General features: G+C 44.3%; 2 protein-coding genes across 6 annotated transcripts in view; both read right to left on the reverse strand.

Moving 5' to 3' along the window:
* GCNT2 (glucosaminyl (N-acetyl) transferase 2 (I blood group)) overlaps positions 1-12,642 on the reverse strand; it is a 109,134-nt gene extending 96,492 nt beyond the window's left edge. For 2 of the 5 annotated variants that reach the window (XM_045390496.2, XM_065544444.1), the window contains exons 1-2: positions 12,576-12,642; positions 3,697-4,902 (exon numbers count right to left, since the gene is read on the reverse strand). In XM_045390496.2, coding sequence (XP_045246431.1) covers positions 3,697-4,621 — 925 coding nt within the window. In that variant the 5' untranslated portion in view covers positions 4,622-4,902; positions 12,576-12,642. Of the gene's footprint in view, positions 1-3,696; positions 5,025-12,410 lie in introns of those variants that run through there. The other 3 variants (XM_045390497.2, XM_074038889.1, XM_045390495.2) reach the window with 3 other exon arrangements.
* A 3,473-nt stretch (positions 12,643-16,115) lies between these two features.
* On the reverse strand, positions 16,116-19,574 carry LOC141410253 (N-acetyllactosaminide beta-1,6-N-acetylglucosaminyl-transferase-like). The gene has a single exon (XM_074039117.1). The coding sequence runs from the start codon at positions 16,728-16,730 to the stop codon at positions 16,116-16,118; it is 615 nt and encodes a 204-aa protein (XP_073895218.1). The 5' UTR covers positions 16,731-19,574.
* Between the last annotated feature and the right edge of the window lie 1,405 nt (positions 19,575-20,979).

Consider the following 20,979-nt stretch of genomic DNA (forward strand, 5'->3'; position numbering starts at 1 on the left):
TTGCTTCTTTTTACTTCTTTTAATGTGGCTCCTGGAAAATCTAAACTTTGATTTTAGATGTATGGCTCCCATTGTAGCATTCCTGTTGTGCAGTGCTGTTCTCCCTTCCCATGAGACCACTTCAGCTGTGAGATGTTTTTCTGGACTAGTTACTTTATTTTTTTAATTTCTGTTTTTAAGATGGAGTCTCACTGTGTCACCCAGGCTGGAGTGCAGTGGCGTGCTCTTGGCTCACTGCAACCTCCGCCTCCCAGGTTGAAATGATTCTCCTGCTTCAGCCTCCCGAGTAGCTGGGATTACAGGCACGTGCCACCACGCCAGGCTAATTTTTGTATTTTTAGTAGAGACAGGGTTTCACCATGTTGGCCAGGTTGGTCTTGAACTCCTGACTTCAGGTGATCCACCCGGCTCAGCCTCCCAAAGTGCTGGGATTACAGGGGTGAGCCACAGCGCCTGGCCTGGACTAGTTACTTTGGAGAATCCTAATCATAATCCCTCAATCACTATAATCAGTTGGAACAATATCAAAATGTCCCTTGCATCCCCTGCCAAAAAAAAAAAAAAAAAAAAAAAAAAAACAACGCGAAACTGCAATGCATACACATCAACCAGAAGGACCCTTACAATGGACAATGGCTCAGATCGCCACATAGTAGGAGTAATAATTAAACAAAACAACCCCTTAGGTTTCTAATTCCCTAACCTCTTACATTCAGCCCTGCCTCAGGTCGTGAAAGAGTTGTCAAGGCTCGCCCGATGTGGTGGCTCACGAGGCTGAGGCAAGAGAATCGCTTGAGCCCAGGAGTTCAAGACCAGCGCTGGCAACACAGCAGGACCTCATCTCTACAAAAGTTAAAATTAGCCAGGCATGGGGGCATGGGCCTGTAGTCCCAGCCTCTTGGAAGGCTTGAGCCTGGGAGGTAAAGACCAGCACGGGCTGGGTGTTGTGGCTCACGCCTGTAATCCCGCCACTTTGGGAGGTTGAGGCCGTGAGCCATGATTGTGCCACTGCACTCCAGCCTGGATAACAGAGTGAGATGCAAAAAAAAAGGAAAGAAAGAAAGAAAAATTCCAAAAATGAAAGAGTTGATAGGGCTGGTCAGGGTCCTCAGGCAGTGATCCTCCACATGCATAACACAGAAATGATTTCAGGGGTTAACTTTTGTAAGTTTCTAAAAAACATTAATTGGTGCATTTGTTTTCTATTGCTTTGCCAATCTGTTACTGCTAACACGGAGAGTAAAAATCCAGCTCCAATAGATACACCGAGTTGAGAAGTCGGGGGGGGTTTCCCTTAAGTTTCTGTTCAGTCAGCTGATGAGGATCACAGACTCTGAGAGTGGCAAGGGACTCGGAGACCATCCAGTCCAATCCTTGAGCTGTCCTGGGCAGCACTTCCCCAGCCCTGCTTCCCTTGGCTTTGCTCACCACTGAGGAAGCTGCCCATTCTATTCCCAGCTCCACGTGTTCTCATCTCCCACCCGCTGGCCCTAGATTCTACTTTCAAAACGACAGAGTTGGTCTAATTTCTCTTTCCTGAGCAAATCTTTTAATTAAGTGAAGACACCGATCCCTCTTCAAGTCTTTTTCAAATCAATTCTCCTGTTTCTTTGTCTTGGTCTTCTCTTAAAAAAACAAAGGGGGGCGGGGGGATTGGCCTTTTTACCTCCCTGACTGCTCTCTTGGGAACTGCTGTGTCAATGTCTCCCAGTACAGTAGGGTGGCCAGACCTGAAGAGTCTACATCCTTCTCCAAGCACGTGGGAGAGAAGTGGGGCTTTCACTTCCCTTACTCTGGACACTACAATTCTATTTAAACAGCTCTGTGCTTTCCCCATGACTTTCCTGAGCCGTAATTTCTTTTGATCACTACACTTCCCCTTCTGGCTCTAAGAAAATCACAGATTTAAAGAGAATTCTAAGCCTATGAAGCTTTGTATGCCAATATCTAAAACAAGCACCTGCAATGGCTTGCACTCCTGGCTGTACATGAGAATCACTCAGAAACTGTACAAATATCAATAGTTAGGTCTTGCCCCAAGGAGGGAAACAGGCCCTGGCTTAGGTATTTTTAGAAGCCCCAGATGATCACAATGTGCATCCGGGGTTGAACCAGCAATCCAAAGAAACCATGACTGTGATCTTCATATGGATTCCAGTTACTTTTTCCTTTGAACTGCGAATATGAATTCTTATTTTGAATTGAACTAGCAGAACTAAATTGGTTCACTGTAAACAACTTGAGATGATTCAAAAATCATTTGGAACTTGGACCAAAGGAGAGATGGAGTTGATTTAGCAACAATAGAGACCTAATTGAAAGTCAACCTAAAAAGAACATCAGGCTTAGGAGACCTGGTTTATAATTGGTGCATATGCTTACTTACTAGCTGTGGGATCTGAGCACATCATGTAATCACATTGAAGTTTCTTCATCTATAAAATGGAGGCACTGGTCTAGAAATCTTTTTTTTTTTTTTGAGACATAATCTCCCTCTGTCACCCAGGCTGGAGTGCAATGACGTGATCTCGGCTCACTGCAACCTCTACCTCCCGGGTTCAAGCGATTCTACTGCCTCAGCCACCTGAGAAGCTGGGATTACAGGCACGCGCCACCACACCTGGCTAATTTTTGGTATTTTTAGTACAGATGGGGTTTCACCATGTTGGCCAGTCTGGTCTCGAACTCCTGACCTTGTGATCCACCCGCCTCGGCCTCCTAAAGTGCTGGGATTACTGGTGTGAGCCACCGCGCCCAGCCTAGAAATCTTTAAGGTGCATTAAGGTTTTTTTTTTTTTTTTTTTTTTAACTTCTCGAAAAAAAATAGAGACAATGTCTCACGATGTTGCCCAGGCTGGTCTCAAACTCCTGGCTTCAAGAGATCCTCCTGTCTCAGCCTTCCAAAGCACTGGGATTATAGGCATGAGCCACTATGCCTGGCCATGCTTTAAATTTTTGATTCAAGACCAGAAAAGAGCTTGCAAATAAAAAAATTAAAAGTTGTATCTTGCTCCCATTTCCAAAGGATGGGAGCTTCAACAGAGACAAAAATATTATTGAAGTGTTCAAATTGTCATTCAAATTTTATTTATCATACTTATTCCTGATTTTAAATGCATTACGCTTAAAGGAGAATAAGGTTTATTTATTTATGTATTTATTTATTTAGAGACAGAGTCTCGATCTGTCACCCAGGCTGAAGTGCAGTGGCACAATCTTGGCTCACTGCAACCTCTGCCTCTTGGGTTCAAGCGATCCTCCTGCCTCAGCCCCTCCAGTAGCTGGGATTACAGGCGTGCACCACTATGCCTGGCTAATTTTTTTAGTATTCTTAGTAGATACATGGTTTCACCATGTTGGTCAGGCTGCTCTCAAACTCTTGACCTCAAGTGATCCACCTGCCTCCACCTCCCAAAGTGCTGGGATTCCAGGCTTGAGCCACCGTGCTCGGCCACGTTTTTATTTATATGGCCAGTGTTCCTTCAATCTTTCGTCCCGTGAACAGAGCGGTTCACAAGAGTGGGTGATATAACACATCTCCATTTTACCATTTTACAGATGAAAGGCTTTTTTTTAATTTGACATTTAGAACTGTAAAGAAGTTTGTTCCATTTTTTCCACTCTTTTCAAAGCAACTTGTTCAGTATTGACCATGCAGTGTTTTTCGTAAAAATAAAAGTTAAGAGACGTACGTACCGGGAATCCTGTTGAGTGTCACCCAGAAATGTTCGTCAGGGCTGTAGGTGTCCTTGGACCAGGAGAGTAAGTCAAGTGCGAGCTGGTCTTGGAGGACAAAGTTAGCAAAGTCCCTTGTGAGAGCTACGTAGGCCGTGCCAAAGTAAATCACCATGTCATGAGGAGGAGGAGTTTTTAATTTTGTTGTTTTAATCACATAGGAATTTTTGTGGTCTAACAGTTCTTGGTGGACGTATTTAGTCCGTCCAACAGCATGGTCAGGAGGCAGCACCCCTGGGGTGATATTTCTCCCTTTAAATCTCTTCAGATACTGAACTATTTCCCTGTTGGTTTTCAGGGGAAAGTCTTGCCCGCAGGTGTTGATGACATACTTCCAGGGAACCTCAGAGGCCACAAGTTCTTCCAGGCAGTTCAGGTCAGCCTGGAGCCTGGAGATCCCCCCATAGACGACTGACTCCTTCTTGGAAGCCAGAAAAGCATTTGGGAAGCAGCCGAGTAACTGTTTCACTGCACCTTTAAAGGCATCCGTCGCCTTCTGATCCAGGTGCACACAGTACACGTTCTGGGGCATATAAATCGCCCTGAAGAGCCTCTCAAAAGTGCCAAAGTCTTTGTGGATTGTCACTGTGTAAGCTAAAGGGAACCCAGCCTCTTCTTCGGAGAGTGTTTCTGTTACATAGTGGCTTCGAACCATGTACTCATAGCAGGTAGCTTCATCAAGGGTAGTTTTCAATGCATTTTCTGTTGGGTAAAAAACTTTCCCCTCAAAAATCTGATGACAGGCTTCTGCTAACAGTGAAGCATTGGAGAGCGCTGCCCTCAGAAAACGTTTATTCTCCCATAACTCAGTATTGTAAACAAATACAAAAATCAGGGCAGAAATAAGAGACACGCTAAAAAGACAGTGCTTCCAAGAGCCCATCATTCACAACCAGGAAATGAGTAAAAGATCTCTCTCTTAAGATAGGATCAGAGTGTAGATATATTTAACTTACATTTTCTCCACGTTCCGAAATCATCCTCTTGATGGCTGAAGCTCTGGTCTGGCTGTTCCCCGTCCCTTCAGTTCACAGTTCTAGTCCTTTTTCTTTCTTCTTCCCCTCTTCATTTACCACTAGGCTGCATTTTCACTTTTCTTTGACACATTTCTGAAGTGGCTCCTTTGCATTTGGCTTGCCTGTTCTCCCGCTAACCTGCAACCTGTGTCTACACAAAAACAAATATCCTCAGAGAGGTTCTGATTCCGGGTAGGTCCACCTGTTCCCACCGTGAAATCGCAAGTGGATGAGGTGACCATTCTGCAAGTCATCGGCTCTAAGACCTTAACCTCAGCCTCTTCTCCCAGCCAGAGTCTAGTAACTGTGTCCCCTCCCCTGCTTCCTGTTAATCATTGTGTTCAACAGCCTGAGTTTGTTTGCTTAAACTGCGCTGCCAAGTTAAGAGCTTCAGTTTAAAGCATGTGAATACCGCCTGGAGTTATATTCTGTCAATAAATATGTAGTGCTTTAAAAAAATTCCTTAACCCTGTCTTTTTCCACAGCCATACCTCGTTCTCCCCATTGGCTGGGTATGCTATACGGCATGGTATACGACTGGCTATGGGGCTAAATTCTTTCCAGGGCTCAATTTTGTCTGCTGCTGGGTAAAGTCCTTTAAAAGGCACATTAATTAGCAAGCTTACCTTACCACTTAACTTACTGCACAAAGTCACTGTGGCACTCTGATGAATAAAGGCTAACTTCTTTTTTAAAACAACAAAATAACTAACAGCCCATCAGCACCCAAAATTGCATAGAGGCTAACATCAGTGAATTTCAAGTTTATTTTGCCCTGGTCCACATAGGATGCCGACAGAGAACCCTGATGCTTAGAGGAAGGAGAGAAGAGCATCTCAGTTTTGAATGTTCCTGAACTTTAGGAGAGAGGCTCTTACGTCCAGATTTACAAATGCTTTAAAGGAGGTGTAAAAAATGAGAATAATTTTACCACCATAGATCAATTGTGAGAATAAAATGACATAACATATACAGAGTCCATCACCGTGTCCAGGAACAGATTGGGGTGGTAAATAAGCGCGAAATTGTACCAGAGTAAACAAGAAGCCCGTTCACACACGCACACACACATGTGCATACACACACACATGCATACACACGTACCCCTCACCCCACATTCACACTTCTAGTAAATGACACAATTACCACCTCTCCTTTGAAATCTTCTTACTCTTCCCTTACTCCCTCCTCTGTGAGCCCATGCCAATCAGATTATACATCTAAAACAGCAGCGAGGCAGGGCGCGGTGGCTCAAGCCTGTAATCCCAGCACTTTGGGAGGCCGAGACGGGCGGATCACGAGGTCAGGAGATCGAGACCATCCTGGCTAACACGGTGAAACCCCGTCTCTACTAAAAAATACAAAAAATTAGGGCGTCGTGGCAGGCGCCTGTAGTCCCAGCTACTCCGGAGACTGAGGCAGGAGAATGGCATGAACCCGGGAGGCGGAGCTTGCAGTGAGCTGAGATCCGGCCACTGCACTCCAGCCTGGGCGACAGAGTGAGACTCTGTCTCAAAAATAAATAAATAAATAAAAAATAAAAAATAAATAAATAAAACAGCAGCGATGAGTTTTGTGTGATGTGGTAGTCAGCTGCACCTGGTGTGAAAGCATGTTCCATTGGTGCCGAGCTCACGTATTCCTCATGTTTCTAGCTCCTAGCATTGTCTGTGTGTAGTAGACAATCAACTTTTTATTTTATTTTATTTTATTTATTTATTTTTTGAAACAGAGCTTCACTCTCATTGCCCAGGCTGGAGCACAATGGCGCGATCTTGGTTCACTGCAACCTCCGCCTCCCAGGTTCAAGCGATTCTCCTGCCTCAGCCTCCCAGGTAGCTGGGATTACAGACACCTGCCACCATGCCCGGCTAATTTTTGTATTTTTAGTAGAGACAGGGTTTCACCATTTTTGGGCAGGCTGGTCTCAAACTCCTGACCTCAGGTGATCCACCCACCTCAGCCTCCCAAAGTGCTGGGATTACAGGTGTCAGCCACCTGCCCAGCCATCAATCAACTATTTATTGATTGAATGCTCAAGTTTTCATGTCCCTGTTTCCCTGATCACATTAGTGAGAAATTCCAGGTAATACTGATTCGTCGGAGACATATATTTGTATCTAAGAATGTAGTGCAGTCAACATACCTAATTTTTCTAATATATCTTCTGATTTTTATTAAATTTAATTAATTAATTAATTTACTCTTTCAAAGAGGTGGGGGTCTTACTGTGTTGCCCAGGCTGGTCTTGAATTCCTCAAGCTATCCTCCTACCTCAGCCTCCCAAAGCTTTAGGATGACAGCTGTGAGTCACTGCACCCGGCTCATTTTCTTAATCACAAAGACAACATGATATTGTAGATAGTTTCTAAACACAGTGTTTCCACGTCCTGTACTTTCATTTACCTCTTGCCTACAGGACAAACACATTTTTATTTTATCAAGAACACAGGAGAGGCTGGGTGGAGTGGCTCATGCCTGTAATCTCAGCACTTTTGGGAGGCCAAGGCAGGAGGAGCTCTTGAGGCCAGGAGTTTGAGACCAGCCTAAGCAACATGGCCAGGCCCCATCTCTAATTAAAAAAAGAATGCAGGAAGATGCAAGCTTAAATCCTGCATTTTGCACGTACTATTATACCATAACATTTTCCATAGTGCTTCCTGGTGTGCCTCGGGTATTATCTTCACAATCACTACTTTAGAATCTGGAGTTATTCTTGTTGGTTTTTCCGCTATCCCAGCTAACAGCGAACACATTGAGACGGCGGCTAACCCCATTTCACAGCGTCAGGAACACAGGAAATGATGACAAGAAAGGACACAGGGAAAATTCTCTAGAACTCAGTGAGTCAGTTTTTAGTTGCTTCTGGAATCAGATTCTACAGCGTGACTCAGGAACACCCAGTCGTGCCCATAGGGCCCCCAAAATAGAATTTAATCAACCCAAATATCTATTTTCTTAACTATCTTTCAGGCATCTATCCAAAATTCGTTTGAACAAATCACTTCTTCAATACAGTACGCATACAAAATCAATCTTTTCTGAAATGGCTAAAATTTCTCTAATTTTTAGTTGACTTTTAATGTCTCTTTAGACCCTGTCCATATCAAATGAAATTGACTATAGGAATGATTAAATGAAAATGTCAATGCTGAATGATGCTTATCTAAACTAGTCAAGTAAGTTTTACCATGTTTTCTCCCAATTTATCCCGACAATTACATCAGGTCTTTCTTTCTTTGACTCTCACCTCATTCTTGGCCTAGTTCTATCCCTCCAGACGTTGCAGGCATAGAAGCATCTTGAATCATTTGCCTGCTCTTCGAATTTACAACTCACTTGATTCAGTTGCAAGGTAACGAACACTTGTATTTTGTGCTCTGCTGCAAGTACAAGCAAAGTTCATACATCTTTACTTGTACCTTACCTGAAATGCTATGAGGGTCCCTTGATTTTGAGCTCTGGAGCATTTATGATTATGTAAAATAGTGTCTTTGACAATGCTAGACATTTAAAAAATAATTAATATGAATCTATTTCCTTTTTCATCAACCCAGTGCTAGCTGGTGCATTTCTTTTTGGTAGGCATATGGGACACGCTGGTCTTCCTGACCCTCCAGCTTTCCCGATGCCCTTGTACAATCTATCACTAATCACTCTCCTCAATTCTGGGCTCTAGACTCTTGCATTTGTGTAATATAATGCGAGGAGATGGTAATCAGGGAGTGACCAAAAAGAGCAGAGATTGTTCATTCCAGCTTGAACTTCAGATCAAAATTAATACTCCCAAATTCTAAGTTGGAGGCACTGATCAGGTGGGATAGAGAGTTCTGAACAAATGGGAAACCAGCAAAGACTTGTAGTTTGGTTGCTCAGTAACTGGCAGGGTGTATATTATGTTCAATCTCTAATTGCTTATTTCTCCATAACACATACTCTTATAAATTCTCACTCCAGGATATAAACTAATTTTTATTGCACTAAGATACTGCATTTAGAGTTTAATCTCAATAACTGATTGTAGAAAGAGAAGCAGTCTGTCTCTTTCCACAGACAAGAATCCCATCATCCTCACCTTAATTATTCATGGACCATATGACGCCCAAAGCGTTTTTCACATGTTCATTTTACCATGACATCATCTGTGTGCCCAAATTAGAAACCAGCCGGGGCCAGTGGAAACTTTCTCAATGTTTATGAAAGCCTGATGCGGTCTCAGAGGAAGAACAGCTTGGAATAATCTGGGGTTTTTTTTTTTTTTTTTTTTTTCTTGAGACGGAGTCTTACTCTGTTGCCCAGGCTGGAGTGCAGTGGCGCGATCTCGGCTCACTGCAAGCTCCGCCTCCCGGGTTCATGCCATTCTCCTGCCTCAGTCTCCCGAGTAGCTGGGATTACAGGTGTGCGCCACCATACCTGTCTAATTTTTGTATCATTTTGTCCTTTTTCAAAAAGACAACCTTTTCCTATCCTCCTGTCTGCCTCCTCTTTCTTATTTATGTGTTTTCTATTGACAAGTTCGGTACCCTGTTTTATCCTCATCACTATTTCTTTTTAAGCACAGGTTATAGCCACAGGCTTCGAGCAACAGGGCTTAAATAGTATGGTTAAAAAGAGCCCTGGATTGAGTTCAAGACCAGCGTGACCAACATGGAGAAACCCCATCTCTACTAAAAACACAAAATGAGCCCGTCTCTACTAAAAACACAAAATGAGGTGGCTCATGCCTGTAATTCCAGCTACTCGGGAGGCTGAGGCAGGAGAATCGCTTGAACCTGGGAGGCGAAGGTTGCGATGAGCCGAGATCGTGCCATTGCACTCCAGCCCAGGCAACAAGAGCGAAACTCCGTTCCCAAAAACAAGCCCTGGATTATGTGTCAGAAAGTCTCCGTGGACCAAGGCCACTCTTGACAGGCTTGGAACCCTTGAATAAGTCATTTTATTTATAATCACAGCTTCTTCTTGGAGTGAATTTGAGAAAACAACACCCATTTGTTGAAAAACAAACCGAGATCCAGCGTGGATCTGGCAGGCTGGAAGGGACTCTGCAGTTACTTAGAGCCTCCAACTCCCAACTGTGGCTTCCTTCCTAGCTAGATCACCACGCCTCTTAGTCTTAGTCTGGCCTGCCTGCCTTCCTTCCTTCCTTCCTTCCTTCCTTCCTTCCTTCCTTCCTTCCTTCCTTCCTTCCCTCCCTCCCTCCCTCCCTCCCTCCCTCCCTCCCTCTCTCCCTCCCTCTCTCCCTCTCTCCTTCCTTCCTTCCTTCCTTCCTTCTTCTTCTTTTTCTTTTTCTTTTTTTTAGACAGAGTCTCGCACTTTCGCCCAGGCTGGAGTGCAGTGGCGCCATCTTGGCTCACTGCAAGCTCCGCCTCCCGGGTTCACGCCATTCTCCTGCCTCAGCCTCCCGAGTAGCTGGGACTACAGGCGCCGCCACCACGCCCGGCTAATGTTTTTGTATTTTTAGTAGAGACGGTGTTTCACCGTGTTAGCCAGGACAGTCTCAATCTCCCGACCTCGTGATCCGCCCGCCTCGGCCTCCCAAAGTGCTGGGATGACAGGCCTGAGCCAACGCACCCAGCCAGGTTTTTCAAGTCTAAAGTCAAGGCAACAGCAATCTCCAGGTCATGCTGGGAGGATTCTGGAGGTAGGGCACCTAACGCCCTCAGCTCGGGGCTTGTAGAGAAGTCAGAGCTAATTCCAGACCTCGGTGGAAAGCTGCGGGGAAGAAGAGGCTACGAGGGGGAAATGAAGTGGGTTGTGATCGTTTAACAAAAAATAGCTGGGAAAAAATGTAATAGGAAAATATAAGAGAAAGCTGGTCCTTTTATTTTTCTTCTTTTGAGACGGATTTCGCTCTTGTTTCCCAGTCTGGAGTGTAATGATACCATCTAGGCTCACTGAAGCCTCCGTCTCCCCGGCTTAAGCAATTCTCCTGCCTCAGCCTCCTGAGCAGCTGGGATTACAGGCATGCGCCACCACACCTGGCTAATTTTTGTATTTTCTCTTTAGTAGAGATGGGGGTTTCACCATGCTGGTAGGCTGGTCTCGAACTCCTGATCTCAGGTGATCCACCTGACTCAGGCTTCCCAAAGTGCTGGGATTACAGTCATGAGCTACACCGTGCCTGGCCGAAAGCCGGTCTTTTCAATCCAGTCAATTAAATAACTTTGAGGCAATGCAAGGCTGAGGACAGTTAAATAGCAGCTCAGTTACTAGGCAGAGTCCAGGCCTTAAAGGTACTTTCCACCTGCATTTGCACACGAAAAGATATCTGACAACTCCAGGCTTTCCAAGCCAGGGGCTAGGGGAGAAGCCAGAGAACCTCATACATTTTAGCAGTCTAATTTTACTGTTGCAGAAAGTTACCCCGGAGTTGAGGACTGAGTGTTTTCTCTAAGTTGGATATTATGAGAAGCTAGAACAGCAGCCCCATCTCGGTGCCCCGGGCTTTATTTGTTGTTTTCACCTTTGTGGAGTTTTGCTCTTACCCTCCAGCCCTCTATCCCTCAGAAAGTCCTTGATAGGATTTTGAAGTTACAGGAACCAAAAATCACCGCCATAGGTAGAATACCTCCACAAGGGAGACCTCAAGCTTCTGATCACTAAGAATAATTACATGAAAGAATGTAGCCTCCCTTCTTCCGATGATTGCAATATACTGTGCAATCAGAACAGAGTGCAAAGAAACAAATCCTTTACGCTACAGGGTCCCCAGGGCCTGGGATTACAGTCTCCCTATTTCTTCTGGAAAACCACAGCCTACAGGTAACTACCCTCTATTTGGCCAATCTGCTACCAGGTGCGGAAAGACTCTACAAGTGACGACTCTCAAAAGCCTACATTTAAAAACAAGGAAAACAGAAAAGTAGCTTTGAATTTGGCAAAACCTGAATTTACTTAGTAGACCTGTCTTTAATATCAGAAGGTGGGTTTTCATAGAATGGCAATATGGATCTGCTACTTTTCTACATGGCCCAGAGCTTCATTTTCAATTTTACCTATTATCAAATGAGGTTCATACCTCACAGGAATGTTTCAAAAGAACGAATTAAATAAAATACATTTTAGGCTGGGTACGGTGGCTCACGCCTGTAATCCCAGCACTTTAGGAGGCCGAGGCAGGTGGATCACATGGAGTCAGGAATTTGAGACCAGCCTGGCCAACATGATGAAACCCCGTCTCTAGTAAAGATACAAAAATTAGACGGGCTTGGTGGCGCATGCCTGTAGTCCCGCTAGTCAGGAGGCTGAGGCAGGACCCAGGAGGTGGGGGTTGCAGTAAGCCGAGATTGCACCACCGTACTCTTGCCTGGGTGACAGAGTGAGACTATGTCTCAAAAAAAAAAAAAAAATTTAAACGCCAGACAGTGCCAAGTACCTTGTCAAATTCTGGAAACATTTTCCCTTGCCTGAAGGGAACGGAGAAACATAAACTATGAAGTCTGAAGTGAGTGTTGTCCTTTCCTACAAAGTTAAAAGTTGTAACTGAGATATAGAAGGATACTAATGATTTAAAGAGACAGATGGAAAATCCTAGTGCCCAGTAGGCCCATCACGTAGTGAAACAACATACAAACATGCTATTCTTTGAAAAAAAAAAAACCTTTGGAAACAGAAATCTCATGACCAAATGACTCATTCAACATTTTTTGGCGTACTTACTTTATGCCCGGCATTGTGCTAGGTTCTGGAAATATAAAACATCCGTGCAGCCCATGTGAGTACCAGTCTATTGGACCTTAAACTGCTGTCAGGGATTTAACAGAGGTAACCCGGGAAGACCAGCTCCCTGCAGTTTCCTCCCTCCACCAGTTTCCCTGCACCTACCTCTCTCGGTTCCCAGGAGGATAAGATTGCCCAGAGGCGTCCAGCAGTGAACACAGTAAGCCTGTTTAAGATAAACGCAGTTTAACCCTAGTGTTTTAAGTGGAATAACAAAGGCTGGAATGTGAAAGAGGGAAGGTCTGTTTGCTTTCAGTCCCACCCCCAAGGCCTGCCCTGAGAGTCTCAGAGACAGAACTACTGGAGTCTGATTTCTTAAACTGCTGGATACCAGGTGCTACCTGACACCAGCTCATCCCCTGCCTCCAGAATCCTGGAGGGCTTTGAGTTGATCAATTTCCACTCCAGGAATGTTATAAGAAGAAACTCCTCAGAAAGGTAACTGCCCTGGGTGTAATTGGGTTTTTCACGAGGACACTCCAAGATAGACCTCAGGATAATTATTTGGGTGTTTTCCTAAGACCACCCTCCATTTTGCCCCCTTAGAGGCTGCTTTATCCAGAGGGGAAGTTTTGGATTCCCTCACAGACCCCTGTGTTTAAGGTTCCATCCTTACGTTTAGTTATTGGTAGGAAATCTTATAGTCTCTGCCCTAGGGTAACCCCTAACAGATTTAGATATGTGTTCTTCTCAAATGCGCCCCTCACTGAGGAAGGGAAATCCTAAGGTGGCAGTAGAATTTAGTAGAAAATACCCTGGGCATTTTCAGAAGGCACGTTCTCTCGTCTCTAATGCAAGCTGTAGATCTTGAGCAAGTCACTTCCTCTCTCTGAACCTCTGGCTTTTCCCAGGCCAGGCAAACAGGCTCTTTACATACCCTTTCAGGAATGAACTGATTCCTGTCCCAGGGAACAAGCTAGACATACCGTGTACTTAGCCGTGTGCCTCTCTTCTGCCAAACACTTTGCAGTTAGAAGCAGCTTATAAAATTTAGTGGGGATAAAGCAGGGCATGGTGGTGTGCACCTGCAGTTTCAGCTACTAGGGAGGCTGAGGCGGGAGGGTTGTTTGAGCCCAGGAATTCTGAGACCAGCCTGGGCAACATAGTGAGACATCAACTTAAAACAAAAATAAAAGAAAAAATCCAACGGAGTTAAAACAAACAAACAAAATTTTGCAGTCATAAAGCCAGGATAAACTGAAGAAATATTAAACTTTTGAACTTTTTTTTTTTTGTGACAGAGCAAGCCTTTGTCACCCAGTGCAGTGTCACAATCTCGGCTCACTGCAACCTCTGCCTCCTGGTTCAAGCAATTCTCCTGCCTTGGCCTCCCAAGCAGCTGGGACTACAGGCACCCGCCACTATGCCCAGATAATTTTTGTATTTTTAGTACAGAAAGGGTTTCATCATGTTGACCAGGATGATCTTGAACTCCTGGACTCAAGTGACCCAACCCCCTCGGCCTCCCAAAGTGCTCGGATTACAGGCGTGAGCCACCATACCCAGCCCAAATCAATAATTATTTTTCTTTTCTTTTCTTTTTTTTGGGGGGGGAGGGGGAGGGGACCGATTTTCGCTCTTGTTGCCCAGGCTGGAGTGCAATGGCACGATCTCGGCTCACTGCAATCTCCGCCTCCCAGGTTCAAGCAATTCTCCTGTCTCAGCCTCCGAGTAGCTGGGATTACAGGCATGCACCACCACACCCAGCTAATTTTTTGTATTTTTAGTAGAGACGGGGTTTCTCCATGTTGGTCAGGCTGGTCTTGAACTCCTGACTTCAGGTGATCCACCCGCCTCGGCCTCCCAAAGTGCTGGGATTACAGGTGTGAGCCACCGCACCTGGCCTCTTTTTCTTTTCTTTTCTCATTTTTTTTTTTTTTTTTTTTTTTGAGATGGAGTCTTGCTCTGTTGCCCAGGCTGGAATGCAGTGGTGCGATATCGGCTCACTGGAAACTCTGCCTCCCGGGTTGAAGCAATTCTCTATCTCAGCCTCCCGAGTAGCTGGGATTACAGACGCCTGCCATCACGCCAGGCTGTTTTTTTGTATTTTTAGTAGAGACGGGGTTTCACCATGTTGGCCAGGCTGATCTCAAACTCCTGACCTCAAGTGATCTGCCTGGTCTCCCAAAGTGCTGGGATTACAGGCATGAGCCACCCTGCCTGGCCAAATCAACAATTCTTAAAATGACCTATTTTGAAAAGACTAAAAGAAGCCCAACTCTTTTAACGGAATTTTTTTTAGAGTTTTAGGATTATGAGAAATTTTACTTTCTTCTTCATATTTTTTTCCTATTTTCCATGTTTTCTAAAATGGTCATGAATTATTTTTTTCTAATTGGAAAGGAACCATTTTAATGGTCATGCCTGGTTATCTTCTCCTTCATCTTACCCTGCACCGCATGTGTGGGGCCCAGATCTGCAATTCAGCTTCCTCATGAACGCATGACTCATCATTTCTTCATGGCCTGTCATTCCGTACTATTTGTAAAAGTATTAAAAATAGAGACCAGTCTATGGGAATTTTGCTGGAGAGGTAAATAAAATGCTCCACACAATTCTATGCCTTTTACCAACAAAGGAATAAAATCATCAAATATCCAAGTATACATCAGTATTTTGCAAACCCAGAGTCTGGTGATGAAAGTAGGGAAAAAACGATGACTGTTCTGGAGATTCAGGACTGGGTCTACTTATTGGGAAAGAGCCAGTTAAGTCAAATCATTGCAGCAGGGGGCAATTTTTTCCTTGAGAAATAAGCTAACAGTATATTTAGTGACACATAGAAGCATGATTTATTTTATTCATTCATTCATTCATTCATTCATTCATTCATTCATTCATTGAGATGGAGTCTTGCCGTGCCACCCAGGCTGGAGTGCAGTGCTGCAATCTTGGCTCACTGTAGCCTCCACCTCCCAAGTTCAAGCAATTTTCCTGTCTTGGCCTCCTCAGTAGCTGGGATTACAGGCCAGTGCCACCACACCCAGCTGATTTTTGTATTTTTAGTAGAGACAGGGTTTCACCATGTTGGCCAGGCTGGTCTCAAACTCCTGACCTCAAGTGATCCTCCCACCTCATCCTCCCAAAGTGCTGGGATTACAGGCATGAGCCACCGCGCCTGGCCGGAAGTATAATTTATTTTATATTAATTCATTGAAACAGATATGCAAAGCAGTCAACAGGATATTCATTAAGTCTAGAAACATAGGTGGGTATACATAACTTCATCAAGACCATTTTCAATGTGTAACACACATGTGCACATTCACACACACTTTAGACTGTATGTAGATTGGAAATCAAGTTCCACATACCTGGAATCCTACTGAGTGTCACCCAGAAATGCTCATCAGGAGAGGAGGTGTCTTTTGACCACTCAAGAAAATCAATGGCCCTCTGTTTTGAAGAACAAAATTAGCAAATTCCCTTGTAAGGACCACATAGGCAGAGCCAAAGTCAATTGTCAGATGGTGGGGAGGAGGCATTTTTCTCACCCAAGTCCACAGCATGAAGGAAAACAAATTGTATCTCTGCTCCAAGTGCATGTATTTGGTCCTTCTGATAATGTGAGGAGGAGGCAGCACCCTGGGGGTGATATTTGTCCTTTTCAGTCCCCTCAATACCGAACTATTTCCCTGTTGGTTTTCAGGGGGAATTCTTGCCCACGGGTGTTGACGACATACTTCCAGGGAACCTCAAAGGCCACAGGTCGTTCAGGCAATGCAGGTCAGCCTGGAGCCTGGAGATCCCCGTGTAGACCACAGACTCCCTCTTAGAAGCCACAAAGACGTTTGGGAAGCAGCTCAGTAGCTTTCTTCCAGCGTCTTTGAAAGCGACTGGGACCTTCTGATCCACATGAACACAGTAGATGTTCTGGGGAGTGTAGATGGCCCTGAAGAGCCTTTCAAATGTATCAGAGTCTTTGTGGATGGCCATGACATAGGCCAGTGGGAACTCGGCTTCGTCTTCGGACAGAGGTTCCATTATGTAGTGATTTCGGATCAAGTATTGCTGGCAAGTTACAATTCTCAATGGCGTCACTGGTATATTTTCATTGAAGAACATTTTCTTGCCTGTCACAATCGTGCCACACACTTCTGCAAGGACTGAAGAGTTTGAGGTTTTCCCCTGTGGAAGGTGTTTTTGCAGGATTAAATGGTTGGTATACAGGAATAAAAGAGTTATGGACATGGCCATAAGCCCTAGGACCACCTCAAATGCCTTCACCTTCAGTTTTCCTGTGGCCTCTTCTTGGTTCATCACTCACCTCATTTTATGCCATTGCTGAAGTCAGTCTGCAGTTCCCTGCCCAGACTTGAGAAATCTGCTCTAGCAACTTATTTTCAGCAAGAAGGGCAATATGACCATTTACTTAAAAGAAGGAGGATCAACCACAAGTCGGTAACTCTTCTCTTATATTGAAAAAAAAATCAGGTGACTCTTTGAACATGAGCCAGTGGGGCCAGCTGACCACTTCGCGAACGCCAGGCACATTTGGGCACCTCTGTCTAAGTCAACCACAAATTAAGACCCTAGCAAATCGGCCACAACTGCCAGCTCAGGGTGTTTTCCCACGTAGAGTAAGGGTGGAATGTGTGTTCATTCGGCACCTCTTTTCCCCATGCAGAGCCACCATCACCATCACTGACGTCACCTTTGAATACAAGGGACACTATATTTCTTCAATTTCAGGCAATCACAGTTGTCCTGAGGTAGGTCACCATTTACGTGGACAGCACCCAGAACTCCTCAATAGTGGGGTCTCTTTACCTAAAAATAAAGATCAAGAATTTATAGTATTTCAGGATTGGAAGGAATCTTGCAGATTTTTCCCACCAACTTATTCAGTTTACAAATGAAGGACACTGACAATGAACTATAATGACTACTCTATCACACCTTGTCTCCATTTTCTCACTGATGGCCTGAGAGGTAAGCATTGACATTATATCCACTTTGCACATGAAGAAATTAAACCCAAAGATATGCTAGCTTGCCTGATATCCAGTAATTAGTTAAGGGTAGCATGGGGTTTTGAAACCTAACTCCTCCTCTTCTTTTTTTCTTAGAGATAGGGTCTGGGTCTGTGCCCAGGCTGGAGTGCAATGGCACAATCATGGCTCACTGCAACATCAACTTCCTGGACTCAAACCATCCTCCTGCCTCAGTCTCCTGAGTAGCTGGGACTACAGGTGCCAGCCACATTGCTTGGCTAATTAAAATAAGGGTTTTTTTTTCTTTTCTTTTCTTTTCTTTTCTTTTTCTTTTTTCTTTTTTTTTTTTTTTTTTTTGAGACAGAGTTTCGCTGTTGTTGCCCAGGCTGGAGTGCAATGGTGCGATCTCAGTTCATTGCAACCTCTGCCTCCCAGGTTCAAGCAATTTCCTGCCTCAGCCTCCCAAGTAGCTGGAATTACACTCATCCACCACCATGCCCAGCTAATTTTTGTATTTTTAGTACAGAAGTGGTTTCACCATATTGGCCAGGCTGGTCTTGAACTCCTGACCTCAGGTGATCCACCCGCCTCGGCCTCCCAAAGTGCTGGGATTACAGGAGTGAGCCACTGGGCCTGGACTTAAAATTTTTTTTGTAGAGACAGGGTCTCACTATGTTGCCCAGGCTGGTCTTGAACTCCTAGGCTCAAAGAACCCTCCTTCCTTCACCTCCCAAAGGGATTATAAGCATGAGCCACTGTGCCTAGCTGCAAGCTTATCTCTTCTGACTGCGTAGGCCATCTACCTGGAATATTCTCTCCCCCTGCCTTGTCTTGAGTTCCTACTCATCTTTCAGGTCCCTATGTGACACTGCTTCCCTGGTGACCCTTCCTTGCTCTTCCAAGTTAGGGTTAGAAGCCCTTCACCTGCCCTAATAAAACCTTGTACTCCTACAATTGCTTGTTTGTTTGCTCTACCACTAGTCCGTGGAGGACTATTTGTTTTTAAAACAAAAAATTAATATTTTATTTTTTAATGTATGATTTACAGGTAATAAGTATACATATTTATGGGGTGCAGCATGATGTTCCAATACATGTATACATTGTGTAATGATCAAATCATGGTAATTAGCATATCCATCACTTTAGACATTTATTGTTTCTTTGTTATCAGAACATTCGAAAACTGCTCTTCCAGGTATTTTGAAATATACAATGCATTGTCATTAACTGTAATCCTCCTCCTATGCAATAGAACTCCAGAGCTTATTCTTCCTCTCTAACTATAGCTTGGCACCTGTTGACCAATCTCTCATCACCCCCTGCTCCTTTCCCTTCCCACTCTCTGGTAACCACTGTGTTCTATTCTCTACTTCTATGATAACAACTTTTTAGATTCCACATAAGTGAGATCATGCAATATTTGTCTCTCTGTGCCTGGTTTATTTCACTCAACATAATGTCCCATGGAGAACTATTTCTGTCTACTGGTCACTGCATTTTCAACACCTTGCTTATGGTAGGCACTCACTGAATTAAGTTCAGTCACTCTTCTTTCCTCTATACCAGAGATCAGCAAAACCACAGCTGGGGGGGTCCAATCTGGCTCACTACATGTTTTTAGACAATCTCTCAGCTAGAATGGTTTTATATTTTAAAATGGTTGGGAGAAAATCCAAAGAAGAAAAATATTTTGTGACACATGAAAATTACATGAAATTCAAATTTCAGTGTCCATAAATACAATTTTATTGGCACACAGCGGTGCTCATTTGTTTACACAGGGCCTATGGCTGCTTTCACATTACATTAACAGGGTTGAGTTGTTGCCACATCTGGCCACCAAAGCTTAAAATCTTTTCCATCTGGCCTTTACCAGAAAAGGTTTGCTGACCCTCTCCTCTGTATCTACGGATGTCCCTTGCATACCTTTGTGTTTGCACAACATCAAGATAGCGATTGTGGACTTGATACCATTTTACAACTTTTTGCTTTATTTTCAAGATTTCCTTGTGAATGCCAGAATGACATGATGTTTGGTAGCAAAGCATGAGCTTCAAAGAGAGATTTGTGTGGGTCTAGATCCTGGCTTTGCTGATTCCTAGTTGTGTGACGTTGGGCAAATCAATTTTCCTTTCTGTCTTAGTTTCTTTGTAAAATAAAGATAATACCAGTAGGACTGTTTTGTGAGTTGATGTGTTAATAAGTAGAATACACTCTGAGCGGTATTCACGTGTAGTGAATACTCTGAAATGCTGGCTATTCTTACTGGGCATGGTCACTTCTAGGGCCTACCTGTACCACCAGTGAACTGGAAACTCACTCCACTGCACTTTGCCTGACACTGGGTGGCCCAAGCTTTGGCGAGATGCAGTGCTGCCACACAGTGGCTCTGTAAGGGGTGGCTTGGCACACTCTTCCTTTCTTTTAGGTGATTGCAAATCTATGGATGAGAGCAAGGGAGAGTTTTCACACCATCATAGCATTTTATTCCTCACCTGACTGGGAGCAGCTCGAAGGAAAGGACATGTCTCCAAAGATATGAGGAATATTCAATGTGGCATTTGAGGCGCATGGAAAAACCTGCCTATCCCAAGGTCGCAGCCCCATCAGCCAGCCAAGGGTTCCACAATGACCCTTAGGAGGTTTCATAAGGAAGCTAATTGCTTAAATAAGATTTGAGTCAAGAAGGATGACCTAGCAATAACCTCTATATATCTCATTACACCATGAGTAAGTAATCAATGCCATCCAATAGAGGTTCTGGAAAAATGGGACCAGCGACAGGTTAGATTAGATGGAAGAAAAGGCCTTCCATCTAAGCAAGGCCTGGCATGTGGGATGCTAACGAGGGCCCTCTGGACTGTGCTGGCAAGGCGGGTTAAGCAGCTGGGAGAGAACGTGAAGGTGGAAAGGCACCCCAGGGTGACGTGCCATCACTTAGGTTTTATTTATTTATTTATTTATTTATTTACTTACTTACTTACTTAGAGACCAAGTCTCCCTTTGTCGCCCAGGCTGGGGTGCAGTGGCACGATCTCGGCTCACTGCAACCTCTGCCTCCCAGACTCAAGCGATTTTCTTGCCTCAGCCTCCCAAGTCGCTGGGATTACAGGTGTGCACCACTATGCATAGCTAATTTTTGTACTTTTAGTAGAGACAGGGTTTCACCATGTTGGCCAGGCTGGTCTTGAACTTCTGACCTCAGGGGATCTGCCCGCCTCAGCCTCCCAAAATGCTGGGATTACAGGCGTGAGCCACTGCACCTGACCAGGTTGTTTTCAGAATTAGAGATGAATCTTAAAAATCAAAATTTCCCCAGTATCCCAGGCACACACTCAAAGCAAAATTAAATGAAGGTTTGGCATTCCTAGTCTGAAAATCTGAGATCTGAAATGCTCCAAAATCCAAAATGTTTTGAGAGTTGATGTGGCACCATCAGTGGAAAATTCCACACCTGACTTCATACAATAGGTCGCAGTCTAATAGCAGTCAAAACTTTGCTTCTTGGACACAATTATTGAAAATGTTGTATAAAATGATCTCTAGGCTATGTGCATAAGGTGTATATGAAA

The sequence above is a fragment of the Macaca fascicularis genome, chromosome 4, assembly GCF_037993035.2.
Source record: "Macaca fascicularis isolate 582-1 chromosome 4, T2T-MFA8v1.1".
Lineage (NCBI taxonomy): Eukaryota > Metazoa > Chordata > Mammalia > Primates > Cercopithecidae > Macaca > Macaca fascicularis.